At 33.5% G+C, this 19,305-nt stretch overlaps 1 protein-coding gene across 1 annotated transcript; it reads left to right on the top strand.

Moving 5' to 3' along the window:
• Nucleotides 1-234: 234 nt before the first annotated feature.
• On the top strand, nt 235-11,050 carry LOC145642222 (transcription factor ICE1-like). The gene is made up of 4 exons (XM_081693334.1): nt 235-1,424; nt 2,620-2,838; nt 10,059-10,229; nt 10,663-11,050. The coding sequence occupies exons 1-4, from the start codon at nt 420-422 to the stop codon at nt 10,744-10,746; spliced, it is 1,479 nt and encodes a 492-aa protein (XP_081549460.1). The 5' UTR covers nt 235-419; the 3' UTR covers nt 10,747-11,050.
• Nucleotides 11,051-19,305: the final 8,255 nt, after the last annotated feature.

A 19,305-nucleotide genomic window follows, 5' to 3' on the forward strand; every position in this document is an offset into this window, starting at 1 on the left:
AAAATTATAAAATAATGATAAATCCTGTTAAAATATAATGGTTTTGCAACTAATATGAAACCGCTAAAAATAAAAAAGTGTTGCAAGTCTTGCAACTAATGCGAAACAAAGGGAGTATAATCTACCACTACGAGTATCTTGTAGGTCGGCCGAGAAGAGAGAAAAGACAAAAACAATAGTTGTATGTGGCATGAAAAAATAGCCTTGAAAAGTTGAAACTTGAACCCATACCTCAAAATTGAATTCAACCCAACACACCCGTGACATGAAGCAGCGCCTCCATAAATCATAAACCACGTGTCTCGCACCACCGTGCACGGCACTCTCTGAACCACCGAGTACTCTAATTTACCCTCCTTTTTCCTCCAACTCACTCTCTCTCTCTCCTCCTGAAACCCACTTTCTCTCTCCTCAACAAAATGCTTTCAAGATCAAACGACGTCGCATGGGTCGACGACACAGCTGACCAAAACGACGCCGTTTCATGGGCACGACCACCACCGCATCCACCTCAACAACCACCGCTTGACGGTGCTGATTGGTACCTCACCGGCGGTCACATTATAACCCAACCATCAGAAATTGGAAATGACAATTTACTCCTTCCTTCTACTCTTCAAACGACGTCGTCTTGCTCTTCTCAACCTCAATTCGACCCATTACTATCATCTTCTTCATTGCAACAACAACACCAATTTCCGTTCTTCCCATTTTCTGCTGCTAAATCTTCTCTTTCTTCGTTCTATAATCACAGTCCTTTTGAATCAATTGCTTATAATTTCTGTACTGAACCGGGTTTTCTTCCTCCGGTTCATGCGACTGAACCGGGTTCATGTTTCGAGTTACCTGGGTTTGGGTACTCGGGGTTAGATGGTCTGGATTCGAATTCTGCTTTGTTTGGGAACCGGGTGAAAATGTTGATGCCCCTTGAAGTGGGCCCGAGTACTGGGCCGGGTCTGGTTGAGCCCAGTTTGTTTCAGAAACGGGTTATGGTCCGGTCCAGTTCAACCGGGTCGGATAAGATGGGGGAATTGGGAGGTGGGTTTTGGGGAGGAAGAGGGAAGAGAAAGAGGGAAAGTAATAATGGTAATGGTGATGTTGAAGAAGATGACGTTGAAGGGAGTTTTGGGGTTTCAATGGTTAATTATGATTCTGATGAACAATTTGAGGAAGGTGATGTTGGCAATAATAATAATAATGTTACTATGAACAATGATAATAGTATTAATGATGATGATAATGGCAATTTTTCGAACTCGAATACCAATAGTTTAGTGGCAGGTGGTGGTGGTGGTGGTAATGGGAAGGGGAAGGGAAAGAGGAAGGGGTTGCCGGCGAAGAATCTGATGGCGGAGAGGCGGCGGAGGAAGAAGCTTAATGACCGCCTTTATTTGCTTAGGTCTGTTGTGCCTAAGATTAGCAAGGTCAGCATTAGTTTAGCCTATTTTGTTTTGGTTTATTATTGCTAAAGATTATCAAGGTCATCTTTAGTTTAGCTGACTTTATTTTGGTTTATTATATATGATAAATGATTACTAGCTTTATGAATTTTAGTTAATTGCCTTTTGTTCTCTTTGGATGATTGGACTTGATTCTATGTGTTATTAGAACTTGTTAATTTTGTAGTTATACAGAAGAACTGAAAAGGATTGGTTTATAATCCTTTATATATGATTGAGTTAGTTTGCTTTTAATGATTGTGATTTGAATTATAACTTGCTAGCTGCTAAGTGGGGACATATAGGTTAGATCTTTAAACAGGGTTCAACGTTATTTTAGGTGGTCATCATTAGAGCACCATAATCTCATAACCATAAGTTAAAAGTTTAGAACTGGATTATGAGCTTCTGATGATTGGATCATGCGTGAAAGTAAGCTGGTTGGAATTATGCTGATGGTTTTTCGATCTAGTTTGAGAAGCTTCCAATTGATCTCAGAGATCAAAGTCCCATATATTTTGTGACTTTGGCGTACATTGTTTCTGTAGGGCTGTACATCTGAGAATTGCAGTGGACTGGGCTGGTGCATATTTTATAGTATTTTTTATGGTTGGGGTGTTATTTCAAATGGTAAAGGTGGTACTTTAGAGGGTTTATGGCATTTAGGATTAGCGAAACTTCACTGGATCAACATATTACCCTGTAGTCTAGCTTTATTTGGTTTTCTGGAGTTTTGTGTCAGCAGATGACTTTGCTTGTTGTAGATTGGATAACTTGAAATAAATCTAGGGGATTTTAAGACTTACTTTCTAAGGCTCCTTAGACTGGGAAGATGCTTCCAAAAGCTTGATGTGGAAATCTTTCTTATTACGGAATACAGAGTGCTTTGATGATAGATAAAATTTTAAAAACACTGCTAGATGGCTGCCTGCTTCTTGCGCGTTCCAACTTCTACAGAGTATTGTTTGGTTTATACTATGTCCTGGATGTTTTTTATGATGCATCTTTTCCTGATTTCATTTGTGGTCATGACTTGATAAATCTTTTAGTGCAACTGAATTCTTCTTTACTGTGGATTATTTTTGTGTACTTTTTACTGCTCTATGTAATACAATACTCTCATGTTCACTTAATAAACACACACACTAATATTATTTGATAATTGGTATTCCTCCTGCAGATGGACAGAGCCTCAATACTTGGAGATGCCATTGATTATTTAAAAGAGCTTTTGGAAAGGATTAGTGAGCTTCACAATGAATTGGAGTCCAGTAATCCTGGCCCTCTGATGCCAACTAGTTCTCATCCTTCTACACTTATCCCACCAACTCTTCCATGCCGTGTGAAGGAGGAAATTTCCCCAAATTCTTTACCGGTCCCCAAGAATCAGCTTGCTAGGGTAACTTTATGAATTGACTATCGAATATCTTATTTTGTTTCCTCGGTCTTGTGTTGCTTAGTTTGCTTTGTTTTGTTTTTCTTTGGTTTGGCTTGATAAAGATGATTTGCTTGCTTGATAAAGATATTGTGATACATTTATAAAAATGAAATAAACAAATTGCTACATGCCTTGAAAAATGATGGTAGTCCCTAGAGCACACTTAATTGCTTGTTGCAATCTTAGATTAAGGAGCAGCTTTGCATTTGCCAAAATCCAAGAATCCAGCTTGTAACAAAGGTGACAGGAGGAAAACATTAATTATTGGAAGTTCCAACTTCCAAGTAGTCACCAAGTCACTTAAGGAAATTGGAAATGGATTTCTAGATATTCATGAACTAGGAACCTTACTTCGTGTCCCATGGGGTGTATTAATGTAAAGGTGATGCATATTCAATATGGGACATTCTTGTTTTTGTTTCTAGTAGTTATATTGAGTTTGCCTATAGGTTTTTATTTTTCACTTGAAAGAGGTTTTTTTTTAATTTTTTATTTTTTTCTTTCTATGTTAGGCCTTACCGCATTAAAATTATTATTTAGGTTTGAGTTAGTTTATTTAATTATGTTTAATTAGATAAGATTTTAGATAAGATTTTGTGCTAGCAATCCAACTCTATTAGGAATCCAAGTAGGATAGGGTTTCTAGACTATTTCATGTACAATTAACCCTATAAATAGGGGTGAGAAATCAACAACAAAAGAAATTTCTCTTGTTTATGAAATCTAAAAATTGTGACTTGGTTTGAGTGAATCGAATTGATTTCATTGTTACTTCTTGTTTTAGAGGAAAAGATCAAATTTTCTCGAAGTAGGTTTATCCTATGTTACCTGGACACGGCATTTTGGCCGGCATACCCGGGTCGATACGACGCGACACCGATCCGGGTATGAAATCCGTTCCGGATACTCCATTTTGTTCTCGGGTACGGCGGCCATTGAAGGAGTTGAAGCTTTGAAGAAGATGAAGACGGTTCTCAAACAATTTCGAAGATGAACACGATTACGAGTTTTCTCAATGCAGTTTTCTCTCTCTTTCTTCTTTCACGTGTATTTACTTATTTAATTTCTGAAGTTTTTGACTTTTTTTCTCCCTCCTCTCTCCTGATTTACCTAGCAGTAACATTTTTTTTTTTAATATATGTGCTTAAGGGTGGCGGCTAGGGTTTTGTTTTAATTGGTAAAAAGCTTAAAAGGCCTTAAACCTATGTTTCTCTATCAACAACTTGGGCTTTTTTTAAATAAACAACTTGGGCTTTTTATTTTGTTTACTTTTTTTTAGCAATCCACTCACCTAGATATAAAAATCTATCAATAAAATTGCCGTATCCGTACCCGAGTCCAATGTTAAGACGGTGTCCCCGTGTCCTAAATTTTTGAGAATGGCGTATCCGACACTCGGATACGTACCAATATCGGATACCCGTACCCGTGTCAATGTAACATAGGGTTTATCCCTAATTGCTAGTATCCTTTATTTCATCAAAAATTTGCACAACCTCTAAAAAACACTGTTTAATCCACATCAAAAGGAGTTGTTCCCGTTTTTTTTTTATTTTTTTATGAAATCGATTATAACCTTGAGACGAGAGGAATTCTTCGACCATAAATCTTTTTGGGTGGTAGCAAGTTTTAAAAGTATGCGAGGGATAGGATTTGAACCTTGGTCTCTTGTGAAAATGCATTAGTACCCAACCAACATGACAAGCTATACTTGATATTACATTCTAGTCTTTAATAATATATATAATAATTTAAGGGGGGCCGTAAGACTAAAACCATGGGCTGTAAATCTGGGCCGGGGAGGCTGGGCCTCCACCAGCCCCCCCATCCCTTCGCCCTTGGTGGTAGCCGTAGCCCAATTATGGAGCTCCCACTTGATTTTCAAGGACTTGACTGCTTATGAAAAGTGTTACAGCTTTTGAAAGAGAGAGAATTAATCTAAGAAGAGACGAGGCATAAGACATGATCAATGATGCTATTCAAGCTAATGTTGAACGCTACTCCTTCCGTCCTGAAACACATTGGACTTTTTTTTTCACTGTTCTTATATGAACATTGACTATTGTTTTTTTTATTAACGTAATAAAAATATATTTTTATCAAGAAATATGTTTTTAAAATAGGTACTCCCTCTAGACTTTTTTTTCACTATGTATATCAACTTTGATTTTTATTTTTACCTAGCATTATAAAAACATTATCATAATATATGTTGTTTGATAGGTATTAAAATAAAGTTTCATAATACAACTTTTTCTATAATTTTCATTAATATTTAATACATTAAAATAAGGTCAATCTAGTGCGTCGAAATGTGTGCAAAGTTTGATAGAGGAGTATTAGTGTAAAATTTCATAATATAATTTTTTAAAAAAAATAATATTCTTTAATATTAATCATATAAAAATAAAGTCAAACCAGTACATTGTCATGTGTGCAAAGTTAGATTGTGTCAATTATTCTGGGATAGAAGGAGTATCACAAAGTGAATTGAGTTGTTCTTGCTGTAAATTTATAATGTTCACTTGTTCACTTATCTCACCCATTGATGGCCAAGGAGAGAAGTTCTTCTGCTAATGCTGAAAAGTTAATGGGCCACTTATCTCACTTATCTTCTCACTGATTATATCGGGCTACGAATTGGGCAATTCTTGTTTAATTTCCATTTGTTTGTGAGGTTCTCATGGGTAGTGGTGCAGTGTTGACCACATTTGTAGTACTGCAGTAGCATGTAGGTTCTCCTAATGGTAGAGGATGCATTCTACTATAGAAGCAACCACTACCTGATGACAAGAAGAGTTAGATTGCTTAATTTACTAAGAGTCAAGATTGAGAAGGGTTATAGAAGTGGGAGAGCTCTATAGTGCCTTATATTATAGGAAAGAACCGCTATTACCTCAATAACCAGAATTATAGCTATATTTTGCCAAGGCACAGAATTAGGTCGATTGTCATGGAACCTCATATGTATATGCATGATGATCAGTTTTTTATTCCTTTTTCTTTTTATTTTTTTCCCCTCTATAATTCCTTAATGGATGGTATGAATACCCTTAGGCAGCTTGAGGATTTTCTCAGAAATTGGTGACTAGACTGTGGTGACAAATTTAGTGCAGTACTCAGTGGCAAAGTTTTATTTAATATTTTTATTATCACTTGTAGCTTTCAAATTAATTTGGGAACAAGGGGAGATTGATACGCACTCATAAAACACGGCTGATTATCACATTCCAACTATGCATGCTAGTTAAAGGTAACAGATGAGACATTTAAGTAGATTGCAGGAACTATGAATTTGGTGGGAAGGACTTGATTACTTGAAGGAGGGGGTCAACTACAGTGTAAGAAACGAGGTTGATGGGGTATTAGTCTTTTCATGTGCCTAGTCTAACTAAGCAATGTTATCGATATCAATCATTGCACGGCTAGTCTACTTATGGTCGGTGGGAGGTTTCTGGGATTTTGTGTCTCATAAGTGTTATGGCCAAAGCAATCAGAAGAACGTGGCTGATATTGCAGATGAAGTGCCATAGCCATGAATCTCATGCTGCCAACTAGATTAGCACATTAGCCACTTAAGTCTAGAAGTATGCAATGGGCTGATCAATCTCATAAAAAGTACAAACTATAACCACTCAATATCATGATACTGCTCACCTTGTCCCTGGAAAAGTTATTGTCAGTGAATGATTGTGTAGAAACTGCCTTAGAGTGCTTTCGTTACTCATGATTTATTTATGCATGACCCTTCTTAGTAAGTGTGCATGAAACCTGGTTGCTTGCTTGTACATTGTCCACCCTTTGATAATAGAGTATAGTTTATTCTATTAAAAAGATTGAAAAAATGAATTTCACAAGAGAGTTGGAAGGTTGATCTATTTTCGTGTCATGTTTTCTGGCTTTTTTAGCAATTAAAAATTACAAGTGATTTTGGGATAACTTAGGACTTATTCTCTTCGGCTTAATCTCAGCTCAATTCAGTTCCTAATTTTATCTCTCATAAACAATTCAGCTCAGCCCAGTAAACCAGAACACGCCCTTAGTCATGTGTACTGATTTAACTACAAAGGTCGAGAAAGAGAAAATTGTTGTGAATTATTACAATTAGTGAATCTGAACTAAAATATTATGCTATTAGATTAATCTCGTGCGATGCATGATTTAAACAAATAAATTTTTTAAAACTTGTTTATAATTTTATATAAAATATAAAACATAAAAAAAATCCCAAAACAAATAATACAAGAAATATTAAAAAAAAAAAAAAAAAAACAATTAAGCACATAGAAAAATTGAATGATTAAAGGGGTACCCGAAGAAAAAAAAATTAAATTACTATTTTTTAGAGAGAATAGATTGGGTATGGAATAAAAGTGAACATAGAAAACTTTAAAGCATAGGAATAGGAATAGTTACGTATGAACACTAAACATTTTTTTTTTATTCAGTAATTGATACTAATAAGGAAAAATTAACAAAAATAATCCAAACTATTATCTTCCTTCTCATTTTAATCCCAACTAAGGTTTAAATCAAAATTATCCTAATTATAGGGGATCCTTTCTCAAATTAGTCTCAACCTTTTGCTAACCTATAAATCAGGTAAATTGAACAATGTGTCAACATATAATTGGTTTGATTATTTTCCCCTCACAAAAAAAAAAAAAAAAAAAAAGGGTTTGATTATTTAACATTATTAATAAAGTAAAAAAAAAAAAATCACATACTCTCAAAACCCAAACTCCCACACCACCCTCTGATCTCACCACCTACCCAAACCAAGTCCATCCATTAAACTACCTTTACACCCCCGGAACCAAGCCACCAAACGTATCTTTCCAGCCAAACCACCCTTTATGCCACCTGCCCACACCACCCTTTGTGTCAAGGGTTGTTGTGGTTATGGTGTGGCAGGGGGAGGTGGACAGGTGGTGGGTCCATTGTGGCCGGTTAGATAGCAAGAAATTATGGTAGCCGGAAGGGGATATGATTAGGGTGTTGATGACTGATGAGGTGGTGGACAGAAGGGCACTTGTTAGTGGTCGCAAATTTTGGGGGTGAATCTGGTGATGGTTAAGTGAATGGTGGGTGACAATGATTAAATTATATAAATAAAAAGTAATTCTCACCAAAAAAAAAAAAAAAATAATAAAAAAAAAATAAAAAAACCGGTATCATAGGTTATAGGTAAGAGAGATTAATTTAGAATATTCCCCTATAGTTGGGATTATTTTGATTTAAACTTTAGTTAGGATTAAAATGAGAAGGGAAGTAATAGTTTGGATTATTTTTGTTAATTTTTCCTACTAATAATCCTATCCCGATTTTGAATAAAATTAAATTAAAATTATCATATATAGTTTTGGACTGAAATTTTTTAATGACAACATGACGTGTACAATTTTAAGATAAGATGATGTCAACGGATGCTATTTTAGTATTAGTTAATATTTTCTTCTTATTCCATGAAGAAAAATAATGGGATTATTAACAATAGTAAAAATTGCTATGAGTAAAACTCCTTCCGTTTTTAAACATTTGCTCCACTTTTCATTTCCGTCCGTTTTTAAACACTTGTTCCATTTCCTTATTTGGAAAACTTTAACAATATTTAATTAATTCCTCACTTAGTGGACCCACCATAAATCTTGTTTTATTAATTTCATATTCTCTCTCCTCCAATTCTCTCAACTATTTTTGTTTTTTACAATTTTTTTATTCTTCCACTTATCTCACTTCCTCCATGTTTTATTACTTTCTCCAATTTCTCTTAAAACTCCGCGCATGGAGTTGGAGCAAGCATTTAAAAACGGAGGGAGTACAATATTTGGGGATTTGTATTCAAACCGGTCAATCTTTAATTATTTCTTAACATTACAACCTTTGGAGGGTATTGATTTTAAACGGTTATCATAACAAGTGCCGTCATATAATTGGTTTAAATTATAAAATTATATTTTTAAAAAAATTAAAACTTGTTTTTTATTAATAATATAAAATAATTTCATTCTCTCTCCTCCCCTTTTATGACACACCGGCCACCGCCCTTCTTTTTCTTTTTTCTTCGCCTACGGCCCACACAGGCCACCACAACGCCACCACCAGTGTGACACCCCACAACGACCCCCTTACGAACCCAGCCCCTTACGCTGAACACCATGGACCCAATTACCGTATGCCCAACACCATGAACCCATCCCCCTAACACTGAACAACATAAATCTAACCACCCCACATCGACCACCACGAACCAAGCCAACCCACAAATGAACCTAGCTGACGAACTATCGCAAAAGGGGGATTTCTAGTGGGCTTAAGGGAATAAGGGGTGGTTTTAGGGGCCAGAGAGATGGTTTCAGCATGGTGGAGTGGTATTAGGGGTGGATGAGATGAATTAGGGCATGGTTGGGCTGTTTTGGTGGGAGTGGTATCATGTGTGTGGGTGGGTGGTTTTGAATGGGTTTAAGATGGGTGGAGGTGTTGTTGTAGTGGGGCGGTGGTGGAGAGGGGTGGCAGTGTTGTGGGGTGTCGGAAGTGGGTGAAGCAGTGGTGGTGTTGAGGCCTGAGGGGGAGGAGAGAGAAAAAAGAATATATTTAATTTTTTTAATGGATGGGGGAGGAGAGAGAAAAATGTAATTAAAATAACTTTTAAACCAATCTTAGTGTGATATGTGGCATGATTGACCTATTTAACAGGTTGTATTTGGTTTTCAGCTGTTTAAAATTAATATCCTCCGAAGGTTGTAATGTTAAGATATAATCAAAACGTTGACCTATTTAAATACAAACGCTCAAATGTTGTATTCGTTGATACGAACTAATATGGTAGTAAAACCTAATGCTTTATTTGGATAAATCTTGTGAAACAGTCCTTAAGACAGAAGATTTTCTTCTTAAAGTGTGGAAGTATCCAAGGCTTAACAACTGCCTCAAGGAGTTTTTTTTTTTTTTTTTTTAGAGAATAACATTCAGATTTGTATACATAAAAATAATTGCTTTAATCCATGCTTCAGTAGAAGTAAATCAGCAAAACTCAGTTTAGTAAAGTGATTTCAGCTGGCCTTAATCAGCAATAATGTTCCCTGGCTTTTCAATTTGATGCTTGGGGCTAATTTATGGAATTATATAGGCCATTTGTCTTGTAACCTAAATGGTTCCATGTTTCCTTTCACCATGTATAGATTGAAGTCAGTGCTGGAGAAGGAAGGGCAGTTAATATCCACTTGTTTTGTGCTCGTAGACCTGGTCTGTTGCTGTCCACTTTAGAAGCTTTGGAGAACCTTGGGCTGGATATTCAGCAAGGTGTTATTAGCTGTTTTAATGGATTTGCATTGGATATATTTCGAGCAGAGGTAAGGATATATTATTTAACGATAATCTAAGGCAATATTAGATTGAATAGCTTGATTTAGATTAACTTGTTTTCACTGAATGAGCTCTGCCCTATCAAATTCTTATAAAAAGACTCATTTCTGCTGATGCTTTATTAAATTATTAATGTATATGTGCATCTATACTTGGTTTAGGTTTGTATTCAGAAATATGAAAATTCCCTGTTACCCCTATAAACCTGATCAGTCCCCTAAATTTTCAAATGCTTTTGAGTTTTGGCTATTATCCAATCTTCCAAAGAGTTGGGTATTATGCTCTTAGAGTCTTAGGCAATGTTTCAAGATGGAAGCAATTGCAATTTGAAATAAATTTAATTACTAGAGATTGTTTCAAATATATGTCTTGTCAGCAATTAAAGGGACAGACATTCACAATTCTTATTTTTGCAATCAGCAATGCAGGGAAGGGAATGAAATCTTGCCTGAGCAGATCAAAGCAGTGTTGTTGGATTCGGCTGGTTTCCATGGTGTCATGTAGCAGTTGTTCATACTCGCATATGAAAACTTCTGTGTAAAGGCTTCCCTTCAAGTAGGCTCTGTTGGCAATCTGTTTCACTTTACTTTCAGTTAATGGTTAATCATTTAGGAGTTTTTCATTTGTTTTATATGATAAAGTATGTAATTTATCTATCCTGCTTGGAGATGAGGAAATTCCTTCTTTTCCCCTTAGCTGCATTCTATAGTGGCTACTGGCTAACATTGTTGAAGAAGATTGACAATTGTAGATTTTATTGTTTCTTTTAAGCACCTTAAAATGGAATAAAGGAATTTTACTTTCTGTAGGGAAGAATGAGTTTCTTATTTATTTATTTATTATCCTGTGATTTCTTCTTTTCTTGCTCTGTACTCTCCTTAGTTTCAGAAGCTTGTATATATATTATTTTAATATAGCTGTTTATATATACTTGGAGTCCTGTTTTTGGATTGCCTTATGAATTGGTTGACGGTTACTACTCAGTTGTTTCTTGCGTACATTTGAACTTTCATGTAAGTACCGAAAGCCTGTGTTGCTTACTTGAGCGTACTTTGGGGTTCAAACATGGCCATCCATTAGAGCCATCTGTGGCATGCAGTAGTACAGAAAGAAGACAGTAGCATCACGTAAAGTCACCATTCAATTCTTGTTATGTGCTACTTGAGGACATTGAAGTTGTAGTTGAGTCTTCCTTTTGGAATGTCCATTTCTATTGTGCCTTAATACCATACCATATAGTGGGTTGACAGATGACTTGCATGGGGTCAATTTGCCAATCTATCACTCGAGTTGGAAATTTTCTGCGTGTCTCATGATTTTCTTACTTATAGAATTAAAATGTTGTTTGCTTGTATGGTGAACCATAATTAGATTATGTTCAACCCCACATTGCTATTGTTGGTTTGATTGACTGATCATAACATTTATAGTTCTATATATATGTGAGAATGCAGGTCAGAAGTATTGTTAGCATTGTTGCTGTTCAATCAAGGAGAATGCCTGAGAAGCCCAGTACCTTGTGAGTACCAGCTTTTCCCCCTTTTTTCTTTAGATTGCATTGGTATTATCCCTTCTTCAATTCGTATAAAATTTGGGATCATGTATCCCAATTAGTGCCCCCTCTCCCCTTTCATTAGATACATTACCAATATAAAGTAAGGTTTTTTTATATCATTGATGAATGTGGATGATGTGGCATTGTGGTGGACAGTGGTTCAGAGGTGAGCTATGAAATGGGACAGGAGTTGTCTACTGCACCCACTTTCTTGCTAGACCTACATTCTTCACTTAGACCATGTAAAATTTAAATCATGTGTGGTGCCTGAAGTCACTTTGCATTTCCGTCTTCAGTGTTTGTATTGAAAGTTTGAAGAAGAATTTTCTGTTTCCTTTTTTGCTATCTGATTCGTCATGATAAGCTTTAATTGACACAACGTATGAATAGCATGAGGTTTAGTAAGTCTTTCCTATGTGGACAATTTGAATCTTAAATGTGTTGTATAAGTTATGAGAGTTATCTCTCCTCTTTATATGTATATATATATGTGGACAATTTGAATCTTAAAAATGTGAGTGTGTGCGCGTGCGGGCGTGTGTGTACGTGTGTATGTGTGCGCGGGCGGGTGAGCGTGCATGCCTTTTTAAGGTAGAGACAGCTCAGAAGTAAGCAAGGGAGATCGAGATCACTGCCGTGGAATCAAAGGATCTTCATTAGTTCTGATGGGGTGAAGCCAGCTGAAGCAACTTAATTTCTGTGCTGTAGAACATTGTTCATCATTTTGCCCCAAGGTGCCATATTTCTTTCATTATCTGTCTTATAAATACAGTAATTACTTTCCATTAGCTTTGAGAGAAAAGGGGTGTTTTTCAGTGAATTATTTTTTTTGTCTTTTTTGCAAATAATTGTAGATTTACACTGTTTACATATGAACTTACACAGACTTTGTTAGTGGCCGGATACAATTATTTATCTGCTGCACCAATACCAATACCATGCAGGTTTGCTGATACAGAGTGCCAGGATTACTGACTGTGAAGACTGAGAGTTGCAAGTGTGGCAGAAATCCCAAATTTGTGTCAACCTCCATTTTATCACAAAATTCACAGAGCTTTGGTTATTGTATTTTTTTTTTTTTGGTTACAGGCTGGGGAGAACACCTGGTAGTGCCTACTAAAGAAGCGTTAACTCAGATGAAGCACGCAAATGTTCCGAAAAGACAGAATAAAGAAAAGTGTTGTTTGCGGAAGATGAAATAAAGTGATATGCTGGTCACACTTTAGAAAACTTTTGTATCATCCACATAGTTTCATGGAAAAAGTGGAAGGCGAAACTGTTTTAAGGCCGATGCCCTGTCAATGTCATATACGAAGTACAAAGCATAAGAGAGAATTCTAAAGAACAGTCTTAATGAATATTCGGATTTTGGTAGTCAAACTAAAGGATGAATCTATCCACATTGTATTGGACTAGCTTCAAAGAATTTAGTTTAATGCATATATTGATGCTTTAGTGCTATTGTAAAGCTATTAAATTAGAGCATGTTATATAGCTTATACCCTTTTTTTTTTACAAAATTGTAATTCAGTGTAAGAGCAGTTCTCTTTAAAGCAAGGTTGTCCTGGTGAATTTGTATAATGTATAAAATTGTTAGAAAAATCAATAAATATTCTGTCAGTGTATTTGAAATTCGTTTTTTTTTTTTTTTTTCCAACCATTTTTATTAGCATCTTATTACCGTACAAGTTTGAGATGTGATTGCATTACTGTGAACATTAATGATGTGAACATTACTGTGAACGGTAACATTTAGGATGTTACTTCGTACTTTACAGGTGAAATTATACTAAAATTCATTCTCATTACCAACCTACATAATCGACTACTAGAGGTCGTTTAGTAGTTCATGAGGGTATCTTAAAAGGGTGTGGCTTTTAGAGGTGATTAGAGTTACTCGAACCATTGTTATGAAACCCGACCAAGAAAACCATGCGGCTGTCTCAAAGATGGAACGGGAAGACTATTAGGTGTTGCGTTTAAGGTTCACTCTCGTGTTTCAATAATTATTAACTAGATGAAGCCCGTGCGATGCACGGTTTGTTTGATTTTTTTTAAATAATGTTTTTTTATTTTGCTTAGTCACGTTTGTCAATGCATAAATTTAATCATTATTATCTTTAATTACCAATAAGCAAAAATTATATTAAGTTGATATTTTGAAAATATACATTGTGACGAATCTAACAAGATCTCACTTGATTATATTTTTCTTTACATATAAATCATAAAATATAATCAAAGAGAGGTGTCAGGTGTGTGAATAGTGTTAAAATTAAAATGTGTCAACTAATAAAAAACGGAGGTAATATTTATATATTCAAATTTTTGGTGTACTATGAGAAACTACACCTAACAATTACAAGAGTATTAGTTGTTTTCAATTCAAATTTTATTCTTAAATTATTAGTATGACCTAATTAATTTCAACTTGATCGCAAAAGAAACATGTAATACAAAATATCAATTAAAATATCATCATGATGCATTTAAATACAATCCCATTGAATGCTAGACAAACAAAACGACCCATAATATACCAATGACCATAACCAAATCTAATTTAAGAAATTCGTTTGTTACCTCTACGAAATATTATACTTCGTGTATGACTTATTTAGAAGAAGAGTGAGTACTAACTAGGAATGCCTCACAACGACTATAATAAAACGATGAGACTTGAATATTTATGTCGGTACCTTAACCTTATGCATTGATATTGATATTGATATTGATTTCGATAATGATATTTGATAGATATATTTTGGTGGTGATGAAATATCAGATAAATATGTTATAGTGATATAAGCAAAATTTGATTGGTCATGTATGTCATATAGTGTATCCATTTATCTTTTTTTTTTTTTTGAATAGATTTATCTTATTATCTTGTATTTTGACAAAAAAAAAAAAAAAAAAAAAAAAAAAAAAAAAAAAAAAGTTGCAAGTTCCATAAAACTCACGGCATCTCTTTATGTTGTACCTTGTAGTTGGGACACTTCTTACTTACTATTCCAAAGATGAAAAGATGGCAGTAAAGAAACACAGGTTGAGACTAGTTGGACTTGCATTTATGTAACAACTACTTTTGCCTACGGTGAAAAGTTGATTTTGTTACAAAAATTAAATATAGTGTTACTTTTTTTTTTTAATTAAAAATTTATTTACCCTTTACAACTTTGTGGCAAAAGTGATACTTGTCAACCACTAAATTTGAAGAACGTTGAAGTAGTCTAATACTAATTTCTCCAATTCAAGATAGTTGTAGATGGCTTTTTCTACAAATGCAAGAAAAAGCTAAAAGTGATTTAAACACTTTTTACATTACATTTACTATTAGAGGACCAACTCAACCAAAAGCTTAAACTGATGGTTGAGGACCAGGAATATGTTATATACTCTATCACTCCCCCTCACATGAAAGAACCTTTGGGCTTAAAATGTGGATGCAGCACATGCCCTTTGTGTTTTTTTTTAGAAAATCTACTATTATTATTTATTAACATTTATACAAATATACAATTATCCCTTTAATCAAAATTACAGTACCTATCATGCCTATCAACCTTTTCTTAAATTTTTACTATTTAATTTTTATCCATGCTTTTAAAGTTTTCTCTACTTTTACCCTATTTTTTGGATTTTTTTTTCAACTCGTTTTGTGTGTGGCCGGTTACACTGTGTGACTACTTATAAAGAAACAAAGTAACCCGTATTATATTGACCAAATAACCCCGGAGTTACTGACCGAGTAACCCCTATTACACTGATCGAGTAACCCTATCACAACGACGAAGTAACTCCTTTAATACTCACCAAATAACCCCTATTACACTGACGAAATAACCCATATAATGGCCAGCTACACCGTGTGACCATCCACACATAAGAATTTGTGTTTTTTTTTTTCTCATTTTATACTCTTTTATTACCTCACCTTGTGAGTTATGAGACCCTATTGTAAATAATAAAACTCTTTGATCTCTTTCTCTTTCTCTCTTTTAAATGTAAAATACTCACTTGAACGGTGTCCAATTTGAATATTTCTAAGTTTTTGAAGCCAAGTTAACAATGTACAAGTAGAAATTAGGATAATGGGGATAGTAAATGATAGAGTATACTTCCTCCGTTCTGTTAATATTGCAACAAGGGGAAATTACGTATCCCAAAACACATTTTATATGCTAAATATCTATAATTGTGTAAGAGTAAAAATTATAAAAAGTTGATATTGTGAAAGTATTATATGAGACGAATCCAACAAGATCCCACTTGACTATGTTTTGCTTAACGTATAACTCATATTATATGGTCAAACAAGAGTGATGAATAGTGCAAAAGGTCATTGTTGCAATATTAATAGAACGGAGGAAGTATAACATATTCCTGGGCTTCAACCAAAAGCTTAAACTGATGGTTGAGGCCCATATACTCTATCAATCACTATAGTTTTAAGTTTTATGGTTTTTAGTTTTATAAAGTCATGTGTATGTGTCATATTAAGAATAAAAAAAATTAGTCTGACTTGTTGAAATCATGATTATAAGAAAATTTAATAATTAGAAGAGTGAAAAGTACTTTTTTTCTTGTTTCTAGTATTTGATTTGTTGATGAACAAGCCCTATACATTACAAAATTAACTAAAAAAAGGAGTTTTTTTTTTTTTTTTTTTAATTTTAATTTTATTATTATTTTAAAAAAAAAACACTTGGATAATTGCGTGGATAATTTAGGATCGATTAGATAAATTAGATTTACTGTGTATGAAAAAAAAGTTAAAAAAACACAAAATTATTGCATGATCAGCCTAGCTAGCTCTATAAGAAAGAAAGTGAAAAGACTCTAATTTAATCTCTTAAACATTAAAGATTGTACTAGAAGGTTAATAATATCACCATCAATACCTCTTAAGTCTTAACCATAATTAGCATATACTACATGGCATCTTTTAGATGGAAAACAACTTCCTTAAGCCAATGTACTTATAATGTAGACGTTTGTTATACAAATGATGAAAGAGCTATTTGGTGGCAAGGACATTTCAGCACATGCCACATGAGTGATTGATCTATTCCTTAAGATTAAGGGACATGATATAGTGATATAATGTCACATAAAATTGATGAAATTTATTTTCGCTTACCTAAATTTTACCCTATCTCTATTAAATTTTCTTATACTTGTTATGTTATAAATGTCTATAACAAATCATAACTTTTTCACATATACATTACTTTCGATCCCACTAATTTTCTCACTCCTCAACTCCGCCAACAATATTGAATGACCGAAGGAGTAGTAACAACCACTTAAGCGGTCCACATAAGAAAAACAAACACATAAAAGAAGAAAATTTTGCCATTTTTACAATACAACAATCATAATAGACAAAATTGGGAAAAGGGTAAAGCTAGCTAGCAACAACAAACATGAGTCCTTGCTTTCTGTACCTTCCAATTTCCACTAAAAAATAACATCAAAGTTAAAAAAAAATAAAAAAATAAAAATAAAAATAAAGGTGCATGCTACTGAAAATTACAAAAATTCACTGAAAACAAAGAAAAAATAATAAAAAAAAAAAAAATGCACACGCTTTGCCATAGATTTGGTCACACGTGGCAGAAGTACTTAATGAGCGTAATAAACAATAGTTAAAGCCAATAAGAATACGCTAACAAACGCGGCTTACAACTGCCGTGACTGACTGACTGAATCTGAACCTCTTTTTCTATTTTGACTGCCCTTCTTATCGGTTAGACTTTGAAGTTTCAACTAATTAATCAATCTCACTCTTTTTCTTGATTTTCAAAAAAAATAAAAAATCTCACTCTTTTTCTTCTTTAATTTGGCTTTGGTTTTTCCCTTAAAAAAAAAAAAAAATGGCTTTGGTTTCTTTATTCTTACACGGTGCTTTTGATACAAATTCTATCCAATTACATATATAGATTTAATATACTACTTCCGTTAAATATTAGTTGTAATTTGACATTATTGATAAGATATAAAAATTCCAAAACTGCATCTTATATTTAATGAAGATAGTATACATAAATTAAAATTATGTGTTATTTTTTTAACTCTCAATGAAGTAAATACGGAGTACTTTTTTAATTAACGATTATAAATTTTAATTAGATTAGTTTAATTCAAATTATATTGTAGTGAGCAAAATATTAATTTTGATAAAGTCAAATCAAGTGGAGGTAATTTTAATTCTATTATATATTCTTGTAATGATCAAGTTGTTATAAAGTTTTTGGATTTTATCAAGTCTTTACTTGATTAAAGAATATTAGTGGTGAGGTATAGATTACTTTTTAGTTTAATGCACTTGAAAATTGATTAGATATGTTATTCCAAGAAAGTATTTTTCGGAATATAATTCTAGTTCAATGGGTTGTTTGTCCTTTTCAAATCTTTAATAAAACTTTAAATATAGATATCTTTAAGTACATGATTTTTTTTAAATAATTGAAAGTTGATATTTTAGATATGTATATTACGGAGTAACTCAAATTTATCAAAATCTCACACAATTGTTTTTCTCTTAGGTTAAAATTTGACAATGTAATCGAGATATTTTATATGCACGTAAAGATTAAATTAAAATGAATGGATCATATTAATTTATGAGTTGACTACCAATATCACATTGGTAGTACACTAGTACTTAAAATGTACGGGGTACAATTATGTAAATGAATATTAAATAAAAAAAGTATGATTTAAAAGGGTTTGAAAATATTTACTTTCTTTGAATGACAGCAATATAAGATCCATTTTAACTATTAACATAATCCAAGTCAATTAAACAAAAAGTGAGGGTTGGAGAAGTAGGTGCTCCAATATCCACCTCATATCCCAATATTGAATAAAAGGTCTCAACCAAAATCAAATTGATAAGATTTTAGTCCAACAATAATTAAGGATGATATTTTTAAATTCATTAAATATTTAGATCTACTATCAATCTTTTTCATAGTAATCCTCAAATCATCATAATGCTAATAAAATAATCACTCTAATTTTCTCAACAATCAACATCAACCAAAGAAAATAAAAAATCAACATCAATCAAAGAGAAATAAAAATCAACAACAATATACTTACAAAAAAAAAAAAAAAAAAAACTATTTATATATCTCTTATGTTAACTATTATGTGCAATAAAGAGGTACTATCTCCGTTTCTTTTTAGTTGACACGTATTCCTTTTTAGGAAGTTTTTTTTAGTTGACACGTTTTCTTTTGGAATAAATTTTTTACCTTGTATTTACAAACTACTCCACTTGCTTTTTCATTATCTCTCACTCTCTCTCATCTCCTTAATATATGTGTCTAACTGTCTAAATCAAACGCGTCAACTAAATAGAAACAGATGAAGTATTTTTTATGAGACATAAAATATTTCATTAGATCTTATTAAACGTGAATATAAAGACGAAGAAGGTGAAATCAAAGTTAATCATCTAAAATTAAAACTCCGTAAATTTAAATGAAGAAAACACC

Source organism: Chenopodium album, chromosome 1 (assembly GCF_948465745.1).
Source record: "Chenopodium album chromosome 1, dcCheAlbu1.1, whole genome shotgun sequence".
Lineage (NCBI taxonomy): Eukaryota > Viridiplantae > Streptophyta > Magnoliopsida > Caryophyllales > Amaranthaceae > Chenopodium > Chenopodium album.

Coding starts and splice junctions, on each gene's coding strand:
- LOC145642222 (XM_081693334.1), top strand. CDS start 420: ATGCTTTCAAGATCAAACGACGTCGCATGGGTCGACGACACAGCTGAC. Junction 1,425..2,619: donor TTGTGCCTAAGATTAGCAAG/GTCAGCATTAGT, acceptor TTCCTCCTGCAG/ATGGACAGAGCCTCAATACT. Junction 2,839..10,058: donor CCAAGAATCAGCTTGCTAGG/GTAACTTTATGA, acceptor CACCATGTATAG/ATTGAAGTCAGTGCTGGAGA.